Source organism: Calonectris borealis, chromosome 1 (genome assembly GCF_964195595.1).
Source record: "Calonectris borealis chromosome 1, bCalBor7.hap1.2, whole genome shotgun sequence".
Taxonomy (NCBI): Eukaryota; Metazoa; Chordata; class Aves; order Procellariiformes; family Procellariidae; genus Calonectris; species Calonectris borealis.
Genome location: NC_134312.1, coordinates 2,827,844 through 2,855,738, shown reverse-complemented (window position 1 = coordinate 2,855,738; position 27,895 = coordinate 2,827,844). Strand labels below are relative to the sequence as shown.

The 27,895-nt window shown below is 42.5% G+C and overlaps 1 protein-coding gene and 1 long non-coding RNA gene across 8 annotated transcripts in view; one reads left to right on the top strand and one right to left on the bottom strand.

The window, feature by feature from the left end:
- The window catches only part of CHCHD3 (coiled-coil-helix-coiled-coil-helix domain containing 3), a 158,606-nt gene extending 148,464 nt beyond the window's left edge, over positions 1–10,142 (bottom strand). For 6 of the 7 annotated variants that reach the window (XR_012672482.1, XM_075142622.1, XM_075142630.1 and 3 more), the window contains exons 1-2: positions 9,814–10,032; positions 7,823–7,910 (exon numbers count right to left, since the gene is read on the bottom strand). Coding sequence is in view for 6 of the 7 variants with exons in the window: in XM_075142622.1 (XP_074998723.1) it covers positions 7,823–7,910; positions 9,814–9,897 (172 nt within the window). In the remaining variant the exon portion in view is untranslated. The other variant, XM_075142638.1, reaches the window with a different exon arrangement.
- A 120-nt stretch (positions 10,143–10,262) lies between these two features.
- LOC142079076 (uncharacterized) lies at positions 10,263–17,257 on the top strand. The gene is made up of 3 exons (XR_012672469.1): positions 10,263–10,451; positions 10,619–10,699; positions 14,557–17,257. It is a non-coding gene; the product is annotated as an uncharacterized LOC142079076 (long non-coding RNA).
- Positions 17,258–27,895: the final 10,638 nt, after the last annotated feature.

Genomic DNA, 27,895 nt, shown 5'->3' with positions numbered 1-27,895 from the left:
TACATTCGGCCTGTCCTTCCAACTGCACAATCAAATTTAAACCAAATTTATATCATGTCAAACTCCAGGTTAACATTAACTCAAATGTCATTTCTTGGAGCATATTTAAGCATATGTATTTCACACAGTCCACTACTATACTGAGATATAAATAAGGTATTTCAAGGAGCTGGTTGGGTTGGCTTTTTTTAATTGTTATTACTAATTTCCCTGTAAAAGTTCTTTTTTGTTTAGGGGAAAAAAAAGTTAGTCCTTCCTTGAACAGCATGAAATATTATTTCAATATTAGGGGAAAAAAAAAATAATTCTAGCCTACAAAAGCTTGAGGATTGTTTCGCCTCGCAACACTCTCCTTCTGAACATACAGTCCAGACCGCTCGAGCCATGCTTGCGCTCTCCGGCTCCATTAATTGTATGATCGGGCTTACTCCCTTCCACTAGCACTGGTACTTCGATGACCGGTGGTGAAGTTGCTTAAGCAACTGATTCAGGAAAGAAAAACTTAAGTTTGACGTAATCTGCAAAGTTGTTCCAAAAGGTGGTCGTCACCAAAAAAGGGAAAGTGACACTATTGCTCCTGTGTGTGCTCCTGCTTCCCTTCTCTGAATACAAAAGGTTCAACTAAGGGAGCTAAGCTGGTACAAAACTCTTCTTGTAGGGTGTTTCTGGATGGTTTAGATCACTAGACACCAAGTTATTATAGAAACAGACACAATCAGATGTGAGACCGTTAGATGAGGTTACTTGTAACATCAGCCTATAGCTTTACATACATGCATTTGCATGAGAAGTTCCAACACCTTTTGCCATTCGTTCTTGTTCTACCTTTGGACATTTGTTTAAAATGTCTGTTGTTCCACAGGATATATCAGCACTCAAAACACAATTAAAGTGGGCAGCCCAAAGGCGCAGTCTTGACGACATCTCAAAAACTGTATTTCAGTGAAGAATCAAAACACTACTTTTGAATTGGACAAATGTTGGGAATATGGTACAACAGAATATGCCAGGCATGTCAAGGTTTTTGCATTCCCACTTGAAAAATCTGTTCATAAGCAAGACAAGCATTCATAAGGTTCTAGATATTCCTCTTACCCAGTTCTGTACCTTTTCCACATTCCACAATCCAAGTCTTTCAAACAATTAAATTATGGCTTTTTGCCTACTCTTTAATATTTCCATCATGTCTACCCAAACCTCCATTAATTATGCACCACCTTTTTGATGAGGTTAATACTGTTCTTTAAGGACACAGAGTGAACTAAGGCCTCCCATAGCCCTGAACTCCAAATTATTATGAACTAAAACAAAAACAGATGTAAGAGTTGATTATTTGCCAGTTTTTCCTTCTAATTTCAGTATCATTTTACAAGAACATACCCAGCCACCTGAAACTGTTCACAGAACACCTTGCATGTCACACAGACAGCGAGAACTTTAATTTATGCAATACTTGCTTCATTTCCCATGCCTAATTCTGTCTTCCCTATACCCCCGCAATCCAGTGACATGAATGTCAGACTCAACTAAAGGTTTCCTGCTACAGTGACAGCATTAAAAGTTTGGCATCTTTAGCAGTCTAGTGAATTACAAGACATTTCACCTTTTGATAATAAAATACTTCCATCAATAGTGAACCTTTAACCCAAAGAATATCAATATACATCACTGAAAATAAAGTTATCTCCAAGAAACTCAGTGACAACTAAGTGGCAATATAGCAAGCCACAGGAGAGCAGGAGTGAGCACTGCAGCATCACATACGCAAGAATACCCAAGACAGCTTGCTCAAATTTAGATCACGCATCAAAAAATATATACCCTAAGCAGACCATTGCCTGGGTTTCAGAAGCAATGACGTTCTGATGAAGCTGCCCTTCCTCTACATGTCAATCAGTGTATTACACCATATATCTACTTCCTTTATCAAGAGCAGTAGGATGAACCTTACTCAACAAAACTGCTGAATATTCTTTGGAATGTATTCCTGCCGTAACAGCTAGATTAGAGGTTTCCAAGGTTTTCAGACCAAAAGCCTATCGCAAGTCGTCAATATTTCTCACAAATATCTCTGCATCCCTTTGAAATTTTTTTTTTGTTTTTCCCCCCCCAAAGGTCAGAGGGAATTTAAACCAAAACCACAAGTATACTATTAAAAAAAACCCCAATATTATTCCAGAAGATGCAAATCACAGCCTTCCAGGCTACCAGTGGTCCACAGACCAGCTCAGTTTGTTGACTGGCGATTCCTACTTGATTTATTTCACAGAGGTTTTCAGTACCAGTTAACTTAAAAACCTCCTTCTAGAGAGTACATAAAGCTGTACCTAGAGGAGGGCAAAATAAACACTACCAAGTGGAGAGATCAAGCCCCCATGGTTGCTGCTACAGGAAGAAAGGTCACAAGTCCATGACAGTGGCTGAAAGGAACTGCCTGAGATTTACAGGTGTCTCACAGCAAAGTAAACAGCAGGGAATCAACCCCGGCATTGCTAAAACTCTATTGTTTTCCTTTTCTAAAAATAAGAGGAATTCTACAAAATAAAATCACAGAAATGTCAGTTTACTTCATCTTTCAGTTTATGCAGAGAAGGTAGATGAAAACAATACATTAAAGGGCACAGAACTAATGGGACTTCTTTGCAGAGGATTCTTGTTTAACTGGCATAAATTTAGCCAAACTCTGTAAACTTCCACATACTCATAAAAAGTGAAAAAACAAAACAATTCAAAGTTACAAGCATTAAAGCAGAGCCCCCCACAACATTTATCACGAGGTATTCCAGTTTTACGTTTTTTCATGCAGCATCTGACTATCCACAATTACTAGTACCATCAGTACATGCTGTAATTCTTCAAAAAAAAAAAAAAAATCTTCCTAAAAGCCAGACAAGGAACAAGGGCAATGACCCTGGTGTAAAAGTTCTCAGCCACGTTCTCTTGGGCTGCACACTGCAAGTGACCATCCCAGGTGGTCACAATGGTCCCCTCCCACGTTATAAGGATTAAAAATGCTGTGTTGCACTTAGCAAACTTATTTTCACACCCTACCGTCAAATCACAGGATCACAGAATCATTCAGGTTGGAAGGGGCCTCAGGAAGTCATTTGGTTGAACTCTGCTCAAAGCAGGGTCAGCCTTGAGATGAGACCAGATTGCTCAGGGGTTTATCCACTCACATCTTGAAAGCCTCCAAGGATGGAGGCTGCACAGCCTCACTGGGAAACCTCTTCCAACGCCTGACTGGTCTCATCATGACAAAGTTTTTCCTTATTGCCACTCTGAACCTCTCCTGCTTCAATGTCCACTGTCTCTTGCCCTCATGTGATGCATCACCATGAAAAGCCTGTTGCCAGCTTCTCAATAAGCCCCATAGGTATGGGAAGGCTGCAATTAGGCCTCCTCAAAACCTTCTCTGCTTGACCTTGAACAAGCCAAGTTTCCTCAGCCTCTCCTCGCAGGGAAGGCACTCCAGCCCCTGACCTTTGCTGAACTTGTTCCAGCTGATCAATGGCTTCTACTGGGGGGGGGCAAAACTGGATGCAGTATTCGGGATGTGATCTGTAAAGTGCTGAATAGAAGAGGATAATCCCTTCCCTCTATCTACTAGACATGCTCTGTTCATGTTCTTAGCTTGCTTTGCCACCTGGGCACAAAGCTGGCTCACACGCACCATGCTGCCTGCCCGGTGCTCAGCTCCCGTTCAGCAGTTACTCCCCAGCCAGGCAGGCCCCAGCCTGCACTGTGGCAAAGGGTTGCTCCTTCCTCAGTGCAGGTCTTTGCATTTGCCCTCATTGAATTTCATGAGGTTCCTGTTGGCTCATTCCTCCAGCCAGTCTAGATCCCTCTAGGACCCCTCCCTGCTCTCAAGCATATTTCTTGACCCAATTGTCCCTCCAATTTGGGGTGATCTGCATTGAGGAGCAGGTACTCACCTCCCCCTCCAGGACATTGATAAAGCTGTTAAACAGGACAAACTCCTGCAGAACCCCACACGATACCAGCCTCCAGGTAGAGTATGACCCATTAACCACAATCTTCTGACCCTGACCATCCAACCAGTTTTTTAACCTAACTTCTTGTCTAGTTATTCACACTGCTACGTCCTAACTCGGATATAAGAATATTAGAAGAGACAGTGTTGAACACCTTGCTGAAGTTGAGGTAAATGACACCTACTGCCCTCCCCTCATCCTCAAATGCACTCATTTTGTAGTCCGTCTCTGCTTCCACCTCCTGCTGATCCAATTTTTACACTGAAGCTCTATCATGAGCTCCCTGTTTAACCAGACCAGCCTCCCGACATATCAATTAATTCTCCTGAGTACGTGGCATGGACAGTTCTTGCACTTAGAAGAGGTTGTCCTTAAGGACCTCACAGCTTTCCTGAGCTTATCCCTCAGAGCTGCCTCCCTTGGGATCCCACCAACCAGCTGTCTTCATAAGCTGAATTTGCTCTTCTAAAGTTCAGTTAAATCTTGGTGGCATCTCCAACTAGAACCTAACTCTTCAAATAGTCATTCCCGTACAACTCAACAATACTTCTTTATATGATTGAGCCCGGGCCACTGAAACTCCCCCAGAAGACATGGACACCAACAAAACAGAGTACACAATTAAAAAACATCATTCCACACAAATGAACAAGGTTAAGAAACATATTTTTCTCCACTGGAAACATGCCAGGTCTAACACAATTTCTGAGGAGGCATCAGCAGTGCTCACTTTATTACACACCTACGCAATACATAGCACTTTCTGACACGGGTCCTTTACAAATTGTTTTCATGAGGACAGTATAGTAACAATAACAAATAATACAGTTAAAAATATATATATTAAAAAAAAAAAGAGAAAAATCCTCTGTATCCTCAGTGTAATCTGTTTTTGCAAGGGAAAAAAATGGCTGTCTGAGATGCAGAGACTCTTGATAATTTAAGCATTTGTTCTTTTTTTTCCATAATAGACTATTAGCTTTTCATATATCCGCTAAGCTAAAATGAATTAAACCATTCCCTTTGTCCGTTATGACTAAAGCTTTAGGTATAACACACACTCAGGAAAAAAAAAAGAAGTACTCCTTGTCTGACCAAATTACTTTTCATCAATATTGCTTTAGGAATTACAGACACACTTTAAAGATTTTACACTTGTTAAATATTTTAGTGCATTTAATATTACTCAGAACTCAGAAAATGATCCAAGGATGCTTTAAGACATAGTATTTAGATGTCAGATTTCATTGTAAGTGTATGTAATTTCATTTTCGGACCCCAAACTGAAGTCAATAAATTCATGGTATATTGGCAAGCAACAAGATACACATTCTTTCATGTAATTAATCCATTATTCCTCCACCAAAAGCTATCAAAGACTTGACTTAAAGAAAGGGCTGTTTGACTAGTTCTAATGTTTCTCCCTCTAGACACCTTTTTTATTTTTGTACAAAAGTGTTATTTGTCTAGAAGATATAAATGCAGGCTAACAAACTGTTAAGTTTGAAAGTTGCCCAGCTGGTAATCCAAAAGCCAGAGCCAGCCTCCAAAAACCACCATCCTTGGAAAACTCTTTTCAGAAGCAGCGAGTGATCCACTATCAGAAAAACAAGTCACTGTCACTAGATTCATAAACAGGAGGGGAGGAGCTGCCTGGAGAGAGGTCTCTCGTTAACAGTGCAAGAGGCTTTACCAAGAAACCAAGCCCGAGTACTGCTGCATCACGGAGGAAGATCCCCAGATCCCCGCAGCCATCAACAGAGAGCAGTTCAATATTAAGTGATCAGAGCACTAGCTTTGAAGCGAGTGCCCTTCCTGTGATGACGCCTTATCAGACAAATGCAGACTTTGACAAGTCAGATGTAGCTACAAAACAAACAAATAGGTTGACTGTTCTTACAGCATCAAAGAAATTCAATCGTTTGTCATTCTTCGTCAAAAAACACTCAATGAAAGAGGAATGGATGGTATGGTAACACGTACTTAAGTATAATTTAATCCTCTTAAATACAAATCATTGTAGCAACTGAGGTATAACACTGATTATACTTTCCCAGGGAAATACAAGCACTTCACCTAAATCACTAGTTCTTAAAGCAAAAATACGCATAAGGTTTCTCAAGCTTGCAAAGGGTCAAGCAATTCATTGAGCCTTTCAATAAATTAAAAAAAAAAAAGCACTCTTTCCAACACACAAAGAGAAACAAAATAAAGGATCAGATATGTACATACATTAGCAAAGAATCACTGGGGTATTGCAGCCTTCATCTCTAGTCACCACAAGCCAAAAAATCACAGATGCTTGTTCACAAGACTACTTCCGTAACCCAGGTTTAAGGATGAAAAAGCAACAAGCACCGCCATGAAAGTAGGTAGGATGTGCAAGCATTATTTCATATAAATCCCATACCTAGAATAATTTCTTCATCACAGTAAAACACATATACATAATGAGAAGGCTACTATTTAAAAAGAAAAAAGATGGACAATCTGGCAGTGCATGCATGAAACTACAGCCCTACTCCATTCAAACCTTACTTAAGGAAGCATTAAATTCTATGCAATTTTATTGGGCAAACTACGTTTCACAAGCCAGGTGACAGTTCAAGTAATTTTTAGCACTGATATTTTCCTTGCCTTCACTATACCACAGTCTTCCTATTCATAAAGGGGAAAAACAAACCTCTAAAACAGCATCATTTGGGAGCCCCGATATTTGTAAAACATCCTGTGTTGGATTCGCCTGACAGCATTAGATGTTTACATCTGACTTCTTCACCCCGGTATTCCTAGAAGGCACTTCATCTCATCCTCAAGTAGAATTCTCAAATAAGCCAGATGAATTGCCCTCCAAAACATCTTTTTCTTTCTACAGAGGGAGCCCACCTCAGATATAGACACTTACACCATAGACACCTTCAATTAAGCAACAGGAAACCAACTTTCTCTGCTTCAGATGAAAGATGCTACGTTCTGTTCATTCAAGTCTTGCTGCAAAGCCCACTACTGCCACAGGACTTGTTTTTAATCAGTGCACTGAGTTTTCGTGGGATTTTTTGTAAGTATCAAGGCAAAAGGCCCTTAAGGAATACTGGTATCATTGATATTTCTGGAGCACTGATAAGAAGCCTTACTTGAACCTTACAGGTTTCACAGTCAACAAACATAAATCACATGCTCTAATCTCTGCCATTCCTTTTCACTCCTTCAATAGCTACGTCATGTTCACTGTGCTGAAGTACTTTAAATTAGAGTACAGGCTGCCTGGCCTGAAGCCTGTTTGATGCATTTGAACAGGCCTCAATAATGAAATATAAAATGTTAAGAAAGCCATCATTTTGAGCCATCGATCTCTATAAACCATAAGTGACTTATTTCCACTATTCCGTGATAGGAAAATAGCATATTAGTCTTTTAATGTTTGCTTAAGTATATTTCAACAGAAGCTTACTATACTAAAATTCAGTGTTGATTAAATATGCAAGAATTTTCACTTCAGAAGTCAATACATATTTGGAATGGTTATTTCCTTTTTCTGGGTTTTGTTTGTTTGTTTGTTTTAAAAAGTCTTTAACAATGGATAATACCTTAGAAAACCAAGCCTAATAAACAGTTGTGGTTTTCATTTTCATGTCAGTCAGAAGAAAATAAGGAGTAATATAACTCCTCTAAAAGCCTACAAACTACTTCCTTCTTCAAAAGGAGATGTGCAAAAAAGTTAATGTCAAAAAATCACCTCTACGAAATGGCAACAAGTTCATTACAATGCTCTGAAAGGCACATTTGATTTTCTTCCTCTCATTAAAAAACAGAAAACGTGGGCATACCTGCACCAGATGCTGATCGGTGCTGAGACTGCGGTCTTCCACTGGGTGAAGAGGGTTCCTTCATACGATCAATGACACTGTCAGATAGCTGAAAAATATAACCCCCAACGCAAACTGAGTCAGACTGCATCTCCTCCGTTATCCCCATTATCCCTCTTTCCCCCAAAAATGAAGTAAAACTTGAAAAAAAAGAGCACAGAGCCTCAAAATAAGATATGACAGCTGCTAAAATTTTATCAACAATGCAAAATAAACTTTGTATTTCCCCTTTTTTGTGGGGTGAGCACTCATCTCTGAGTGCAAACAGGCTGAACAAGATCATTTTGGCTTTCACAGAACACAAGAAACTGATATGACAAAATGTAGGATACAGGGAAAGACAAAGGAAACAACACCCTTTGACACGTTGCTTGTAATTAATCAGCCTTTTTGCCTCTCTCAGTTATTTGGATGACAGTCAAATATCACAACGTGCAGGTGCAGAGCACTTCACCCAGGAGGAACTTCATCCTGATAAAGCCCTCAAAATATTCGTGCAACACAAGTGGTCAGAGCAAGTGTAGTCAACCACTAAGTTCACTATAATGTTGACACATGCACATACAAAAATACTGTCAAAACTTATGCAGAATCAAACTGAGAATAAGAGGAATACCCAGTTTCAGATCTATTGTAGCCCACAGAAAAAAATAACCGAAGTTAAAAAAGTAATAACATGAAAGCTTTTGTTTTCCAACTTATAACTTTCTGATGGTTTCCCCAAACATCAGCTCTATCAAAATATTTGGTTTGACTGCCCATGAAAATTAATTTTAATTAGCAAATTCTTTACTAAGCGTACAGTATGACATCTCTCACTGGCAGAAATCTGTGTTACAAAGATTTTGCTAAAATCTGTAATCTAATATGCAAATGTAAAATTTCTTCAGCATAAGATTTCTTAACCCAATCCTTAAAACTCTCAACTTAACTTCACACAGTTAGTTTTATGTATGTAAACAATTACGTAGATCCACATTTGGATGCTCTATTGACTAATATTATTTATTTAGTGAAGCTACATTTTCCTAGTACCCATTATATCATTCAGTTTTTAGCCCCAGTATTTCAAGATCCAGGATACTTTAGAGAAATTCCAATAGCCCCTCCCAGTATTTAAGCATGGTTCAGAGCGGATGAACTTTGCTGTGCACACTTACATTACTGTCACCTATTTACCTGAAAGCATTAAATGACCACAACTGAAAAATATTAGCATGCTGAAACAGGCAGCAGTTACTATCATGGTTCATTCTGCAACACTCCTCCCTCTGAGCAGCAATAAAACACAACTTATTGTCCCTCCTGGTGTGAACTACAGTGTCTTCCACTGAAAAATTGCCAAGCTGCAAGATTTCTCAAAGTGTCTTGTGTCACAAACTATGTTCTGGTATGCTATAGGCAACAGCATGTCATAAATAGGGAAAGAACGGGAATGCTTCTGCAGGCACACAGAAGTCGGATATACTGCATGTAAGAGAGCAGAACATGGGAAAGGGAGGAGCTCTCACGTAGAGGTCAGGGAAAGACAAAACGAGCTCTTCTAGTTATACATCTCTCCTGCAACTGTTCTACTGCCCGTCTACGGACACCAGGCTGGGGGCAAGGCTCCCCGATGACACCTTCCTATTCACGGCGTGCTTCCTGCCACGACAGACGCCTCTAGACCGCACCTGGGCACCTCGGCTCTCGCCGGACCCCTAAAAGACCCAAAAAGCGGAGCGGGGGCGGGAAAGAGGTGGAGGTCTCTGGGGGAGAGAGGATGGAAACGGAGAACAACAACCGCGAGGCGTGAGGGGACGGGGCTGCAGGGACAGGGGCAGGTGCCTCCGGGGAGGAACCGAGGCGGGCCGAGCTCGGGGCAGTCCGAGGCGAACCAGGCCCCGAGAGTCCCTGCGGGTCCCGGCGAGAACCCCAGGCCCGGGGGAGCCCCGGGGGAGCCCCGCTCTCACCCGCACGCCCTTCACCACCGTGATGTTCTCATTCTCGTCCGCCTCGAAGGTGACGCGCCGAGTGCTGCTCCCGCCGCCGCCCATCGTCGCCCGGCGCCACCAGGCCGCGGCCAGGGACGGCCCCAAGGAGACTCCCTGTCCCCACTGCCAGCGCGCCCCGCAACAACGCCGCCCTTCATTGGCCCGCCGCTCGCTCCACCCCGCCCCCCGCGCGTAGAACCCTGCTTCCTATTGGTTGCGGGGCCGTAGCCATGGTAACCGCGCACCCCCGGGGAAGAGCGGCGAGGTACCCGGAATGGGTGCGGAAACTTTTTTGGTTTAAACTTCACGGGAGGGGCGCAGACTACAAGTCCCAGGATGCTTAGCGCCGGGAGGCGGGAGGGGCGGGAGCTGTGCGCCTGCGCAGTGCCCGCTGGGTAGTGTAGTTCTCCCCACCCCCGGGCTGTGCTCTGGCTGCGGGGCGGCACTGAGCGCGGGGAAGTGTCGTCCCTCATGGCCCGTTGGGGCTCTCCCGGGACACAGCCCCGCTCTGAGGGAACTTTCGGGATCCCCCACTGCTCTGCTTGTCCCGCTGGGGCTGAGGGGGGGGTGTGCTTCTGCCCTCCCTCAGCGAGGCCACGCTAATGGCGCGGTGTGGGGTGAGTGCCCCAGGCTTCTGCTGGAGCTCTGGGCCTGAGCGGGTGCCTCATCCCCTTTTCCACATCATAACGGCATAAAATTACTATTAGCATAGCCCCTTTGGGCATATAATTTTCTTTCCAAGAGATGAATAATGTTAATAACGCATAACGCGTTTTGTTTTCAGCCTACAATATAAACTGCACCTGGATCTGGCTGTTCTGCAAGTAAAATCGCCCCTGTAGATCCCATGGCCAGAATTGCAGAGGTACGTGGTGGGAAGACATCTGAAAGGAGAAAAAGGTGTTCTTCAGTGTATAATATCAGAAAAAGTATTGCATTCTGGATGCCAATGTTGTCTGACACTTCTTTGAATTTCTCTAGCATAAGTATGAGGCAAGAAGTACCTTTACATACCTGAGATATGTGAATATACCCTGTTCTGTCTATCCTAGCATCTGCCCTCTTCAGTTGTTTGACCCAATGAAGCCCCAGTCTTCTGCTGGGACTTTGTGACACTGGCGACATGCAAATAATAATAACCGTGATATTTGGGAAACTTTATCTGTGCTGGTTTTGGCTGGGATATGGAGTTCATTTTCTTCATAGTAGCTGGTATGGGGCTGTGTTTTGGATTTGTGCTGAAACCAGTGTTGATAACACAGGGATGTTTTCCTTACTGCTGAGCAGGGCTTACACGGAGTCAAGGCCTTTTCTGCTCCTCACCCCACCCCACCAGTGAGGAGGCTGGGGGGGCACAAGGTGTTGGGAGGGGACACAGCCGGGACAGCTGACCCCAACTGACCAACGGGCTATTCCATACCGTATGACGTCATGCTCAGCATATAGAACTGGGGGAAGAAGAAGGAAGGGGGGACGTTCAGAGTGATGGCGTTTGTCTTCCCAAGTCACCGTTACGCTTTCCTGGAGATGGCTGAACACCGCCAATGGGAAGTAGGGAATGGATTCCTTGTTTTGCTTTGTTTGCACGCGCGGCTTTTGCTTTACCTATTAAACTGTCTTTATCTCAACCCAGGAGTTTTCTCGCTTTTACCCTTCCGATTCTCTCCCCCATCCCGCTGTGGGGGAGTGAGCGAGCGGCTGCGTGGGGCTCAGTTGCTGACTGGGGTTGAACGACGATGCCCCCTTCCAAGTCCTTCATCTGCTTGGCTCAAGGAAGGGTAGCCTATTTGTACCAAAGTGACACCGAAGCCTTCCACTCCCCTTCCAAGAAATTTGTCCCAAAGTGTTTACACAATGATCACAATGGATTATTGCAGCCTGTGTCAACTGACGCATTTCATTTCTCTGAATCGATGCAAACATCATGTTGGTTGCATCAACAGAACTGCTCACATGTCCTTGATATATTTTCAAGAAATTTTTATTTGGATGTAAAGTGTCTATCAGCCAACATTTCAGCAGTATCTGCCTTCCTTGGGGCTTAAGATATTGCTGAAGCATTGGCTGATAGCCACTTTACTACCAAATAAAAATTGCTTGAAAATATATCAAGGACATATGAGCTGTTCTCTTGAGGTATGTGACGTGATGTTTATGCCTGTTTTTATAGATGTTAAACCAGTTTCTATGAGGGGGAACTATTAAGAATTCAACATCCTGGTAACTGTAGGTTTTTAAGAGAATAAATGGACTGTGCATCTATCTGTCTTGATACTGTGTGAGCACCAACAAACTGAGAGTATTGAATTTTCTTTTTTTCTGCACTGGGAATGTTTTTAGGGCGGTCAAATTATATTTATTCAGTTAGTGACGTAACTGTTGTGGAAATGCCCATCTCCACATCAGAAGTATCTCTTCTAATATATTTGTCCTCTGTTGGGAGAGTTCTGAGAAAATACTCTTCTTGCTGAACAGCAAGATTTATATTTAAGAATTAATGTTTTAACAACAGCTATTTTCTACCAGCGTTTTTTATGATTGTTTTGTATGACTTGAAATTACAGAACACGGTTATATATGCATAGATTTCAGGAGGGGGAAAAAAACAAATGGGCAGAATTACATCTCAAAATTGCTTTGGGTCATTTTGATGTGTCTGTAAGGTTCACCCATTGTAGAAAGAGCAGGACTGAGGTACCCCAGAATTTATGGCTCCCCTATAACAGGTGGAAATGAAAGACTCTTTGCTGCAGGCCAGAGCTATCTATATGTCAGAAGCTTTTCTCTGTGGACTGTCAAACCTATTTGAGAGCTCTTTCAAGGACATTGCTAGATGAAAAAAGTGTTAGAAATTAATGTTAGAAAAGGCTACAACAAATTTGCAGTCCAAAAATCATTTGTTAACGACTGGCAAATAAACTCATGTCTAGTTCACAACTCTCACAAGCAATTTGCAAATAGAAAAAGAAGTTGTTCTGCGTATAACTTCAAACAATTTATATGTTCACATAAATAATATGCCTATTTTAAGAGTAATACTTATCAACTGTGGTACGCAGAGTTGACTGCTATGTGGCATAGAAAAACCCAACCTAGTTTAAACTAACTAGTGCAGGCAGCAGCAGTAATCAAAACATCAAAACAGAGCTCAGCACAGAATAATTTGTTACTCCTCAGTAGCGTTAATCAGTCTACAGGAGTTCTGTGCAGCCAAGCCAGGCCCTTTTAATACGTGCGTTACCTCAAATACCTGCGTTCTGCCCCAGTCACAGTAAAACTCTTCAAAGATACAGATGATGAAGTGACATGCCCAAGGTCATTCACTGCCAAAGCAGCAGGACATTGGTCTTCTGTATCAGTTCTCTTCCGTGCTTACTAGAGAGTACATTTCTACAAAGAAAAAAGATAACGCAAGAGCAGAATGACAAATAAAAATGTAGCAAGCAATACAAACCTATTAACTGCTTCTGATTCTTGTTTGATCTGAACCCATTTCTGACTTGTATAAGCAGAAAATCCATCTCAAACTGGTAAACTTCAGGTATTTCATTGTGTATCTGAAAAAAAAGCAGCATCTTATTAGGTTAAAAACATTCACTTCTTGTGGTGCTGTGTGCTTTTCCACATACCCCACACATTCTTATGGCCAGATTATAAATGCTTGATCTTTTGTTAAAAAGCAATGCTGTTGTCCGATCTTGTTTGTCCTTGACTGGACATACTCCTCTGTGGTAGAAATATTTCTTGTTCCACTTAATACTCAAATTGTTCGCTACAAAGTATAGCCAAAGAGTAGTGAAGGACAGCATTGCCAGACATTCACAAACAAATAAATCCTAATGAGCCCAGGAACAAGTTACTATTAAATTTCAGACTCTTGTCTCAAGACTTAAAAAATGCCATGAAAACACTTGATGGGTGAGGTGACATATAAAGGCTCATTGCACACCTGCTGTGAGTTTTTATTCTGCGGAGGATCATCTTGCTCGGTCACTGACACGGTGAGCATGTTGTACCGTATGACTTTACCTGGTTATCCCTTGATGGTCATCTGTTCCTTAGAAATGTTCAGCATGGAAGGACTTTGATAGTACCTAGGTTCCTCCTTATCAGCAATGACCATTATAGCAAAGTCTGCAATTTCTCACAATCTGGGAATGACTCTTTCCTGTTGGATGCAACAGTCCGCAGTGCCTTCTGCCATAAGATGAGATTTCGTGAGTAAATAATGTATCTTCAGTACATTCCTGATGTGCCAAATCCTTCTTCTGTTGGTGGTATTGGCACAAGTTTCAATACCTGTTATAAATGCAGGGCAAATTTAGCTAAACCATCAAATTCCTCTAAATGAGCTTTTCAAACATATTTGAAGGCCTGGTTATATAAAGGGCAGAAGACCTTCCCTTTCAATCCCAATTCAACTCCTGCAGAGGCTGAAGGTTCATGGCTGATCTCAGAATCGATGCTTCAATCACTGCTTTGCTTTTCACTGTCTGTGTTTATTCTCATTAGTTCAAGACAAGAGCATGCTTGAATTTTGCCACGTGCTCAGTAGGACCTTAGCAGCAGCAGTTACCAGTTGATATCACACGGAGACTCGTATCTGCATGGTTTGGTTTCCTGAGTCATCAAGGTTAACAACCTGATTAATGAATAATGATGAATTATTCTTCTTTTTCTGAGCAAAGAAAACCTGAGTTCAACTCATCATATTCATTGCAGGAGTGAGGCTGGATTTCTAGTTGGTGTCTGAGACAGCTCCATGTGATGTGTGCTATCTGCAGACCACCACCGCTTCCTCGAGATCATTTCTAGACTACCTGGGATACTTTATTAGTCTTTATTTCTCTGTTGGATCCTATGCACTGTATATTGGATTATGACTACATATATCACCCCAGAGATCCTTCCACTTTCCACGGAGGGCAGCCTGGATTCCATGCCTTGAAGCACTAGCCACAAGAAGCTGTTGCAAAGCTTATTTAGTTAATGCGTATCATGCAGTTCAGGACCCTCAGATTTACCTATGGACTTCAAAGCATACTATATTAATATTATGTCATATTAATATGTGATTATTTATGTTGATATACTTTTATCTGACCGGTGTGGTTCACATTAGTAGCAAGCGAGCTGCAGAATTTGTGGCCAGCCTGACTGTCGTCTCCAAGACCAGATTTGATTCATGGTTTCATTTCCTGTTTTTCCTCCCAGTGCTCACAGGCCTTTTTTTTTTCCTTCTCCATGGTCCATTTATTAAATGTAGAGTTAGAAACACAATTAGAATTTACTCAAGTCTATAATGTCTGAATACTAAATCTTCGGAACAATAAAAATTCTTTCCCAAACCTGTCTTACCTGGGTTGTCTGTTCAGCTGATGAACTCAGTCTTCGTTACTGATTGAAAGACTAAAAAAGAAGCACCTGATTTGATCAATTCCAAGCAATGACTGTGTGAGTAATTCTGAAATTCCCAAGCACTGCAAAAAGGCCTGCAAGCACAAAGGCACAGCAAAAATATTTTCTTGGCATTCTGTATACACTGATGTATGAAGCTGAAAAACAGAAGTGTCATGGTGCTAAGCGCTGATACACCAGAAGAAAAAGGTAAAGTCCCAAACCAAGGAGGGGACGCAGTCTCCTGCGGACCATGGGAAGGGCTCATCTTGAATCCATGCCAGGAAAAGGGGTTCTACCTTGAAAACATCTATGCATGTAAAGACTATTGTTGAATATTGACAAGAATTCAGGCTTGGTTTTCAAAGGTGCCAGACGTGTGCCAGACACATCCCTTGGCCTGTGCCACCTTAGGAGTTTCTGAGCTGGAGTCTACCTAAGAGCAAGAGCAGGAGCCAACAGAGAAAGAAGCTAAGAATATTTCCCTTCCTTCCCTCACTCTGTAGCACGTCACAGGTGTACCACTAAAGGGAACCCAACGCGCTGGCAAAAAAAAAAATCAAATTGTCATTTGTAGAACTGATTGTTAGAACATTTGTTACGGGGGAACATCTGCAATCCAGACACAGCTGGGTGTATTGCAGAGGGAGCTGAACTCACACTTCGACAGTACAGTTGTTAGGCTATGGTGTGCTTTCGGTCTGCTCTCTGCATTCATTCTTTCCACTGTGGCTGGTCAGATGAGTCACGTGAAAGGGTTTCTATACCTAGGTTATATTCTCAGTTTTATAGGCCATGTAAATATCTTTTCCAATTGGAGAGCACCTCAGAACATTTCGAAGTGTCTGGTATATCTTGTACGAATGGGTTTTTGAAGTTATTTCAACAGAGGCACACAGTACAAAGCCTGTGGTATCTCTCGTAAGTTGTTCATTCAGTTTATGACAACAACCTACTACTGCTTTTAGCTAACAGAATTACTCTTCTAGCCAAGCGTGAGGTGTCTCTGGTACTGAAGACAGAAGAATGCTGCTGTTCAGACTTCTCAGGAGATCAGCGTATGAGAGCATTACAAAAGTCGCACTATAACTGGCTGGAGGCTCCGTGTTTTGAATGATGTTTCTGTTACACAGAAAGCAGGTGCCGTGGCCCCAGCACAGCTCACATCTCCCTCTAGAGGATGGTCCTCTAGTCTTAAACTCAAATTAAGTTTCATTTAGACACCCAAAACCTGAACTACCTTTAGAGATGACTCATCATCAATTACAGGGGCAACCCAGGGCAACTGCATTGCTGAAGAAGACATCTCAGTTATGTGCCTAAAATTAAGTGGTCTAACAGCCTTGCACTGCTAATGTAGTTAGTCAAGCAAGTGTCTATGCTGAAGAAATCAGGCTCAGTCCTTCCTGACAGCTCAGGTGCCTGCAGCAATGCTCTCAGCAAGCCTGCATTCACGATACATTCTATGAAGACAACAATGAGGGAAAACCTAATCACCTGGCAGTAGTAACGACAGGCTCAGGATGCTGTTACACTGAAATTCATGTTATGGGCAATAGTAGAACACACCTAAGAATTTATCGTTAGCCCAGATAACATTGCAACAGTCTAGTAGTCTGAACTAATTAATGTTTTGAAAGTCTCATCTATGATGCAATTTAATTTTTTATACAAAAAACCCTTCCTAGACTCTACCTCTTATCTCTGGTGTGATGCTCACCCTGCCACTGTCCCTCTGCATCCCAGGGGGTGACAGGATCAGTTTCCCTCAAGCACAATCAGGGAGAAGGTTACAAGTTGCCACCATCCAGAGGTCTTCCCTGGGAGGAGTGTGATGTCCATAGTGGAGTTTCTTCCTCCTCACTCTTGGGACCACCTCAGGGTATCTTCATTGCCCCTCTCCCTACCGCCTGCTCCCTTCTCCCTGGTCCCCAGCACCAGTGGCAGAGCTGCCCAGCGCCCAGCCCGGGCACACGAAGATCTGGTGTTTGCTGGGCAGTGCCTGCCCAGGGCGGCAGCCCTTGGCCATGCGAGGTGTCCCATCGCTGAGCTCAGGCAGGTCGTTCACGAGGCCCTTGGCCATGGGACACTTGTGATCACAGGAAACCCAGCTCAGGGCATGGTAAGCCCTGAGATCTTGTGGTGTTGGGTCAATGCAAGGTTGGGGGCCTTCTGCTACTGATGACAAAGATCATGTTATAGTATAAATGTGACAAGGTCATAGGATGAAAAATTAGACTAGCAAAAATACTTGGAAGAAACAAACGTGTTTGGACATACAGAGTAGCCTTCGAATCTGACACAGCATAGGGCAGAACCTCCCCGCACTTCAATTGCTAGAAGCCTATAGGAAACAAAGAATGAAAATTCAGTTTTATCTGATTTTAATAAATTAAGATGCTTCTGGTAATACAGGGCAAAAAGGAAGCTTTTTGTTTCCACTTTGTGTATTGTTTTTTTTCTAGAACTTGTCTCTTTAATACAGAGAAAGGTCTAAGGGACTGCAAAAATGAATTGCTTAGTAGAGGTTTACAACAGAGTGTCAAACAGATTATACTGGATGCCACAAAGAGATCCATGGATTCAGGTGATCATTGAAGACAGGGGGTTGCCTGTCAGAGGTGGTCTTCTGTGCCTGGCTTCATTGCAGTTGCCTTTGTAAATATACGAGTGGCAGGGACTGCAGCACATAGCTGGGTTCCAGCTGCTTCAGTACAAAAGCAAAAGGATTTAGTATTTAACATCAATGTCAGCAGAAATGTTTCATGACCTTCAACGGGCCTCTACCCCCTGTGGAGTTATTCATCAGAAAACTTGGCTGGGCTGTAGCATCATCTTGGACACATTCAAGTGCCTCCTGCAGAGAGCATCAAGGACTCGGGGACTTAGCATCGATAGTCTCTCTGGCCTCGCTCCACTGGTGCCTGAGTCACAAGGGCTGGGAGCTGCATTTTCAGAAGCAGTTTTTTGATCATTATATATCCTTTCTGCTCTGTCTGAAGAGAGAGAGAGATTTGAAGTAACCTCAGTTAATATTCGCTTCTTCTTCCACTGCATCATTAGACACCTCCCTCCTTCCCTCAACTTTTCTTAGCTGAAATGTACAATTCCTCTCTGGAAAACTATTATCTGATATTTCTGCTTATTACTTGTGCTTCCTGAGCAGCTTGGAAGACCAGTCACGGTCTGCACGGTGGTCAGAGTGGGCAAATGGGAAACAACAGCATGGTTGCGGTGAGCTTCATAGAAACATGCAAGAGTATAGACCTGGAGGGATAGGCTGTCCGTGGAGACCTGACGACTGCTTCTCTGGACAGCTGTAAGGCTACATCCCAAGTGACATGTAAACCCTTTATTGCTGAAGAGCTCAGCCTCAACCCGGAGATGGTCTGGCCAGCATAAAAAAGGCACAAGAGAGGAAGAAGAGAGAGGAAAGATTAGAACAGAAACTACTTTTCTACTATGCAAGCTGGGATCTCCTTGAGAGAGCACATAGAGAAAAACTCAGAGGTCATATAGGATGTGGCAGTCATTTACTATCTCTCAGCAAGATAGCAAAGGGGGTCAGAAAACATTCAAGGTGCTTTTCACCCTTCTGTAATGAAAGTTTTACTGTGCCCTGTCTCTTTATGTATTAGTAACATGGGGAGATCCTTCTACTGCTGCTCTGCTATTGTCCTGAATCCCATCCCCAGTCCCTCCAGCAGACTCCATGAGAGGAGTCATCATGTCTTGGGACATCCCCTCCACCGTTACTAAAAGGGACTTTTTTTCTTAGTATAATACAGCTTTTCTAGCATGTCCAACATAGTGTGAAATAGCATTCTCATAAGCTAAGTAGGAAACTTTAAAATGGTGTAGGATGCCACTTAAAAATGGTGTAGGAAGGTCATTATTGGTAGCTTGCTATTCAAAAGAAAAAGCAATACTTATCAGCCCTGGCTATTCACTTCATTGAAACCCTTCCTATGGTCATTTCCACAGGAAAATTCATGCCAAGGGAACTAGCCTCAATCTTATGGTTGATCTTTGGAAGAAATGTAAACCTTTGGTCAAATCCAATGGCCTAAGCTTTATTGGAGGCAAAAGGATCAACATCACTTTGCTACAAATTGCCTAAAGCAAGAAATATTTCATTTTTTCAAGAGAACTTAATTTCATGTATCCAAAACCAAAATGGAGTAGCAGTCAGATTGTTTCTTTACACAATTTTCTTGAAGAGTTATCCCCAAGGAGATCATAGTTCTTTAATTGAAATGTGTCTGTATTTCTTTTATCTCATTATAGTAGCTTTAAACAAGACATAGTCGTGGGAATCAATGGTGAAAAGTCCTCTATTTGCCATCCAGGGTATTCCATTTGCACTGTTTGCTTTTCCAATAGTAAATCTTCAAGGAGGCTGTCAGCTAAGTTGCTAAGGTGCCATAATAATTAAAGAGGAGATTAAACAATTCAGGAGAATAGCAACTAATTTAAGGAGGTGAATTTACCTCTGATTGTCACCACTGGCGTGAGTGACACCAGCATTCTGCCCCAAAAATGTAAACCTGTTCTAGAGGTAGATGCAGTGCAGGTAAGAGCCCAGGAAACAATTCAGTCGTTAAAATAAAGCTTGAGAGTGAATCAGAGTTCAGTGTTTCTGTCTTGACAAAAAGACGACTGATGGGTTATTTGATTATAGTGCTTAAGCACTTTCACAAAGAGAAAATATTGGAGCTTTTCAATCTAATAGAAGAAGGCATAACAGAGAATGGGTGTAAAAGAAGAGAAATTCAATTTACAAGACAGATCAGCAAGGCATTGGGACAAACCCAAAGGAACAGGTAAATCCTCTGTCTCCTGCCTGGGTGCCGACACAGGGTCTCCTTCAGACAGGCAGAAGTTATTGGTAAGCGAATGAAACTTCATGGCAGGAGGTCAAAGTAGATTACCTAATGATTTCTGTTGGTGTTAAAAAAACTATACCTGTAGCTGCCTAGGACTTCATGATCATCAACTAATCTGCATATCATGGTGACATGGAAGATCAAGACAAGGAACAGACTCTCGTACTGCTTTGAAAGGTCAGGTATCTGCTCAGATACGACTGGGGGCATCCTATGGAAATAACAGGGTGTAATTAGGGGAACTGTGTATCTCATTACTTGCATTAAACACCTCAGCCAGTCTCTGCTGAAACTGTGATTTCCAGAAATGCAAGCTGGCTGAGCCTCAAATGCCTCAAAGCAACCTGTCACACCAATTTCTGTCAAGTATTATTCCTTCCACCGGAGGCCAGAGCATTCAGCGTGAGCGGTTGCCAGTGGAGTATCTCTGGTCTATTGCTGAGTTTGACTCAATCTAACAAAGAGGGAACAGTGGTCACATATTGGCTCTTCCATGACGATCTTAAAATAGGAAAAGAGCATTAAAAAGGATTATGAAAATTGAAATGGAAAAGAACTTTGATAGTCCCTTTCTTTGGCATAACCTTGAAAAGGACCACTTGCATTTGCTGGTCATACCATTTCCTACATCAACACATCTAGCCACATGCTTCAAGTAAAGCATATGCTTAAATTATTTTCTTAATCAGGTTTATTAAGGTATAATAAACCAACTTAAAATGAATGTTTCTGTACATGAAAAGCCAATGAAATGAAAGCCAATTGTATCCTGGGCTTCATCAAAAGAAGCGTGACCAGCAGGTTGAGGGAGGTGATTCTCCCCCTCTACTCCGCTCTCATGAGACCCCACCTTGAGTACTGTGTTCAGCTCTGGGGCCCCCAGCGTAAGAAAGACATGGACCTGCTTAAGCAGGTCCAGAGGAGGGCCACGAAGATGATCAGGGGGCTGGAGCACCTCTCCTATGAAGACAGGCTGAGAATGTTAGGGTTGTTCATCCTGGAGAAGAGAAGGCTCCAGGGAGACCTTATTGCAGCCTTCCAGTACTTAAAGGGGACCTACAGAAAAGATGGGGAAGGATGAGGGGTAATGGTTTTAAACTGAAAGAGGGTAGATTTAGATCAGATATTAGGAAGAAATTCCTAACTGTGAGAGTGGTGAGACACTGGAACAGGTTGCTCAGAGAAGTTGTGGATGCCCCATCCCTAGAAGTGTTCAAGGTCAGATGAGGCTTTGAGCAACCTGATCTAGTGGAACCCCCATGGCAGGGAGATTGGAACTAGATGACCTTTAAAGTCCCTTCCAACCCAAACCATTCTATGATTCTATGATTCTGTGGTAGCTGTTGTGGCCGTGTACTGGGGAATGCTTGGCCATACCATGCTTCTGCAGATGTTTGATCCCCTTTGGGAAACATTTTTATCTCTAATGTACCACTCTAATGTACCCAGTGGTCTCAAGTTTGTGCAGCGAGGTCTCCAGCTTCTCCTGAGAGTCGTTCTGTTAAATTTGCTCTTTTCCTTTCTGGTAGAAAGCATGCAGTCAACTGCTTGCATGTGCAACAGAGACAATCATAGCAAAATACAGAGTACTGTATTATTTGCCAGGATGGACAAGAATAGTTGAGTCCTCTGTGAAATAACAGATTGATTAATTATACATGACCCAAGCAGATTATTTACTCAGTGAGAGACTAACACAGGATCCTTTGTCTTGTTTTGAGTCTTGCTTGCTAATCTGTTTGATTTGGCAGTTTGTAAATAACTGGTTAATAAAATTTGGGAATATTAAACCTGAGTGGTGAGTAAAGGGCAGCCAATGCTTACATAAAAGGGCAGTGAAAGAGCAAGATTTTTTTTAATCAATTGAAATGCGGAATAGGTAACAAAGCAGGGAGAGAGAAACAAAGATGGCCATCCAAAATGCAGGTTATATTTTGAAAAAGCTTTAATCAACGTTGAGAAATACATCCATATAACATATTGAGCTTAAATATCCTTTTGCCCATTGTTCACAAAGACATTTGAAAAGTTAAGCACCATTATCCCTGTTTTACAGATAGAAAAAGTGAGGCACAGAGCAGGAGAGTGTCTTGTTCAAGATCACACAACACTCGTGGCAGAGCTGAGAGGTCCTCAGCGTTAACACTGTGGGGAGGTGCACTCTGCGGAGCATCCTGGACATCTGGTCTGATGCACACCCTCATCCTGGCTCTGTTCCATGCTTTTGTTTCCAGCTTCACTGTGTGCTCCACAAGGTCTCGTACCCTAAAGCAGACCACAACGGATGCCTTACAGTGAAGACATGGCTGGCAAGGACCCAGGTCTTTAGGCTTTTAAGCCTGTGTTCTGTAGTCTGAGCATTGCCCTCCTTCCACCGTAAATGAGGACCTGGGGCTGAAACGAAGTAGTGTGACCTATGACATATCTTCTGTCAATTCACTTCTTTTCTAGGAAAAACAGATGCAAAGTTTGCATTCAAACACAATCACATAAAAGGACGTTACATAGTCGAGCACTCAAAAGTTCAGACACGTTGGCGAGCTCCCAGATCATTTGCTGTGCATATGCATGATGGTAGAATGTTAATTACATGATCCCGTACTGTTTCTTTCTGCAGGACACCTACCTTCGGTGCGCGGGATAATGGTGTTCATCTAATGAGCAGCTATGTGATGTTTTGTTTTCGCATTGTGGTTCCGTGTGTGGCCCCGTGCTTTATTTTCTGCACACCATTCAAACCTAGCTCTCAAGGCAGTGATTAATGCTCTCAAGGACTTCTCCATGGCAACAATCAATCTGGCATTCCCTAATTTTCAAGTGCTTTACTTTGCAGCATTAACAGTGTTTTCTGTTAAAAAGATGTGTTGTGTCCTATATTTTTAATGCAGGGTTTTAGTCCTGGCTGGAAAGCTTAAATTTATATATCTCTGATTTCAAAGGTTGTTGAGGTGGTAGTAGCAGGGTACTTTCCACTCCATATGATGTGGTTGCCTGTCATAATTGGGAACATTTTTGTCCTCTATTTCTATGTAGGGTTAGTAAATAAATGATTGCATACTACAGAGATGCAGTAGCTGACAAGAGTATTGGAGTCTATTTGACACTGCAGAAGAAGCCAGGAGGTCCTTACAGAAACGAATGGGAACAGTAAGAAGCAATTGTCTTTTCAATCATAAAGTCTATGCCCAGCAGTTTGCCCTCAGTCGGAGTCCTGGAGGTGCTCCACAGCCAACTAGTATGTAAATTTGGTTTCTATTTTCATTGCTTAGAGGTAACCATCAACAGATGGTGTTTTGAAACACTCATAATTTTGGCTAATAGAGTTACTGTTGCCAACTGTCCTCCAAGTAGTGATTAGATATATTATTATTAATAAATAATACCTAATAATGATACAAACAGTCCAAACCCCGAAGTCCTTAATCCTAAGCAACTCCCACGCTCTTCATTACTTTGTGCTCATATCTTTGGATGACTAAAAGTATTTTACTGCACCGAGCCAAGTCCTTCTTTCTGATCTGCATTACCAATCACTATTTTTTTTAATACAGATCCTATTGGCATCCTCCACATGAGCTCTCACCAATGGGAATTCCATATGGCCATTAGAAACAGAACTTGCTCATGCAGGACTCAGCCACAGAAACTTTAATCAAAACTTCCATTAAATTCCCAGAGGAGAGGAGCCAAAAACTCTCACTGACTTTATGCGCTCATATCCAGATGGCCCCTTCCAACTCCACAGAATTCTAGTCTTCATTTGAAAGGAAAAGAGAAATCCCATCTTTTATGGTTATTGCAATAACCTTCTGGACATGGCTGGAGGGCGAGCCAATGACTTCTACCTGAGCAAATGTGTGCAGTATAAGGCAAATCACTCACAAAAAATGAATTTCTTATACTACTGACTGTTTGGAAACAGTATACAGTATACTGAGAAAGCAGCAGAAGGTGGGAGAGAATCCAACTTAAGGCCAGTCTTCAAAAAAGGAAGGAGGATAACCCTGAAAGTCACTATTCTGTAAAAGCAACACCTACACTTGGTGAAATTAAGGGGAAGAATACTGCAAGAAAAAAATGCTCTTAGTGTTTTCCTGGAGGATCAGGGAACAGCCATGTGAAGGGGAGATATATGAGACTGGAGTGACAGGTGCAGTACAAGAGTATAATTAAGCAAGCCATATTTCAGGACTAAGTATTATATTATTCCAAGTGGAGAGACTGAGCTAAAGAAAGGTGCAAATGACTCGCAAGGCTGTGAAGCTCGTAACAGATCGTGAAGCTCCCCACGATCAGCCACACGATGCAGCCGGGAAATACTGTCCCTCTCAATAAAAGCAGCATAATTTTGATTCTATCATATTTAGCATATGCAACATTTTTAGGCAACTGCTTAAATAAATAACTGCTTCCTATTAAATTCCTGGATTACTCTTAGTGTCCAGGTGGGACGTACTGCCATTTCTATAGTAGTGCTTCGACTTTGATCACACAGACCAATTTCATTGGCAGTTTTGCCAGAGAAAGGACTGATGATTTAAAAACTTGGCCCAAAACTTCAGAGCAGAAGTGGCAGTAAACATTAGTCACTGTAGCAAACTAATTTGTTTTCCATATGGCATTTTCAATGGAGTGTGGAAGATTCACAAGTGAAATAATAATTACAAATGAGGAATACTTTGAAAAAAAATGTGTTTTTCTCCCTATGCATCACTTAAAAGGATTTCTAATTAAGTCAATACTTGATTATGCTGGAGATGACATTGGCAGCCAAATTATAGTTTGTGGGGTTTTGTTCTCAGGGAAAGATTGTTCCCAGGGGCAGGAAAATTCCTGCATCTATTCAGCCCAGGGTGCTGCTTAGATGTAAGAAGGTGAGCGAAGTGTTTAATTCCCTTTGGAAAATCAGGTGGTGAACATTTTCTTAATAATGTAGTTGCTTGTAGTACAACATTTTGCTCAGCAAGATGAGGGGCTGGTATGACTGATTAAGCAAGTCAGAGACAGATGCTTTAAGATATCCTTGGATCTGTACCTGGCTAAATTCAAAGCCAACTCAGAGCTGCAAATGTGCTCCAAGGCAGAATGGAAGTAGCTTCATGAAATCTCAGCCCTAAAATAACAAAACTCCAGAATACCTTATTCTCCTTCCAAACTATTGTTATGGGGGGGAAAAAAAAAAACAAAAAACAAAACAAAACAAAAAAACCAAACCAAAAAAAAAAAAAAGAAACAATATAAATGGAGCCAAGAATTTGTTAGTGCAATTATTATTTTGAAAGGCTAAGACTCCAAAATACCTAATTAATGTTTTGAAAGTCTCATCTACGATGCAATTTAATTTTTTATACAAGAAACCCTTCCTAAACTCTGCCCCTTATCTCTGGTGTGATGCTCACCCTGCCACTGTCCCTCTGCATCCCAGGGGGTGACAGGATCAGTCTCCTTCGGGCACAGTCAGGGAGAGGGTTACAAGTCGCCACCATCCAGAGGTCTTCCCTGGCAGGACTGTGATGTCCATGGTGGAGTTTCTTCCTCCTCACTCTTGGGACCACCTCGGGATATCTTCATTGCCCCTCTCCCTACCGCCTGCTCCCTTCTCCCTGGTCCCCAGCACCAGTGGCAGAGCTGCCCAGCGCCCAGCCCGGGCACACGAAGATCTGGTGTTTGCTGGGCAGTGCCTGCCCGGGGCGGCAGCCCTTGGCCATGCGGGGTGTCCCATCGCTGAGCTCAGGCAGGTCGGGCAGAAGTCCTTGGCCACGGGACACTTGTGATCACAGGGACACTCAGCTCAGGGCACGGCAAGCCCAGAGACGTCCTGAGACCTCGTGGTGTTGGATGAGCACAATGCCCGTGGCCTTCTGCTAGTGATGGCAAAAATCACATTTACCAGGTTACAGTTGCAGCCCAGACTGTGGAGCACTGGGAGGTTTGGAACTGGAGACCCAGTTATAAAATATAAAATGTAAAATCTGAGGAAGATCTAAGGTCTGCCTCAGGCCTCTGTTCACTTTTCAGTCCAGTCTTGTAAGGACATTTTTTCTGCAGTGAGTTATGCGGAGATTTTCTACATGTAAATGGGAAGACATGTAAGACCGATATGTTCATACGCCCTTGTAACCAAGGTATTTGACAACTTGTACTCAAATATTCATTTTCAATCTCACAAAGCAGACTGAGGACAGTCCTCCTTTCTGATTTTCACTGCCTGGCAATCACAGGGAACCTGCAGAAGTGAATGGTGCTACAGCCATAGATGACCGAGCTTGTGGAAAGATTTAGACCCCGTGACTGTATTTTGGTTGGTAGTACAAATGCTGATTGTACTTTTATTTCTTTCATGCAATTTGGATCCTGTCTATTCAGATCCATTCACATTTGGATTACAGTTCTTATCTTTTAATGGTTTCTAGCATATGCATAGAGCAGCCATGTCAGAGCCCTGTTCTGAATGCAGAACATCCTGACGGTAGCAGAGCAGGGCTGAATTAATTAAATGACCCTCACTGAAAGAAGCTAAGGCCTGAAGCATCAGATCCCATGGGGAAATGTCCACTTCTATCACATTTGCTGTTCGGGGACCTCAAAACACTTCAAGGGTAAGATTTGCCAAAAGAGCCCGTGGAGAATATAATTCTTCTTTCTCTCACTCAGCTCCTTTTGGGAAGTGCACAAATCAGACACATTTTTGACCACAGGCCACATTTTGCTACGGTCAAATATGGAGGAACATTTTCTTTTCGCAGATGTGCCCACTGAGTAGGAGGTATCACCAGAAGAGATGGTCTTTTCCAAGATTTCCTGATTTTATTCATATATTTGATCTTCTGGCTGGATAGGATCAATTTATACTGCTTTTACCGGTATGCATTGATTGATGTGCAGAGACCCAAGAAGGACACCAAGAAGATATGATACTGCTTCACCCTTGAAATGTTGTTTTTTACTCTCGTGCAGTCGAGTGTAAAGGTCTGCTTGGAGGTGCTGGTTTGGGATCTGAACAGGCACATCAGACCCGTAGCTGACCTTCCAGAAGTTCACCTCACAGTTAATGCTTTGCATCAGAATCGCTGAGAGCCACTGAGACAATTTTTAGTACCAGCGCTCACAGCCAGGTAAAGTCCATACGTTTTCATGATGACCTGCTCTGAGGATGAAGGCGAAAGTAGTCTTTAGTTTCAGCTAGTTTGCTAAACAGCATCACAAAGTGGCTCCTTTTGATGCTTCACATAATATCTCTAATCTGATCTCAGAGGTTTAGGTATTCCTGGGATGATGATGATATTCTTTCATTTCTTCCTTAGTACTGTTAATTCTGACCATTAATGGCTACAAGTTAACATCCCCCACTTCTGGTATACGTACGTTCACCTGCTCTGGTGTTGCTCCTCAGCGTGCTGTGAGGTCCAGAATGGATCTGCTACACCGGCATCTTTCTTTGAGGACAATGAAGTTGGCTGGTTTAAAAATGCCATAGATCAGTCACAGTCAAACAGTCACCATCACCAAGACATAACTTTACTGCAGTGTCTTAACAGAATTTTTAAGGGAAAAGGCTGAACAAGATTATGGGGCCTTCTACACAGATGTGGCCAATAAAACTAAGGCAGGAATGACTCCTAATGATTTTGTCTGGCTTATTGAGCCATGCAGCAGAGACAGAGCTTGGCCGTTGGCAGAGGCTCTGTTCTGATACAGAAGACAGATGGGTTATCTTTGCTCAGATAATGAAAAAGACATGCAGAAATGGATTGAGCGCTGTATCTCCATGCCCCACC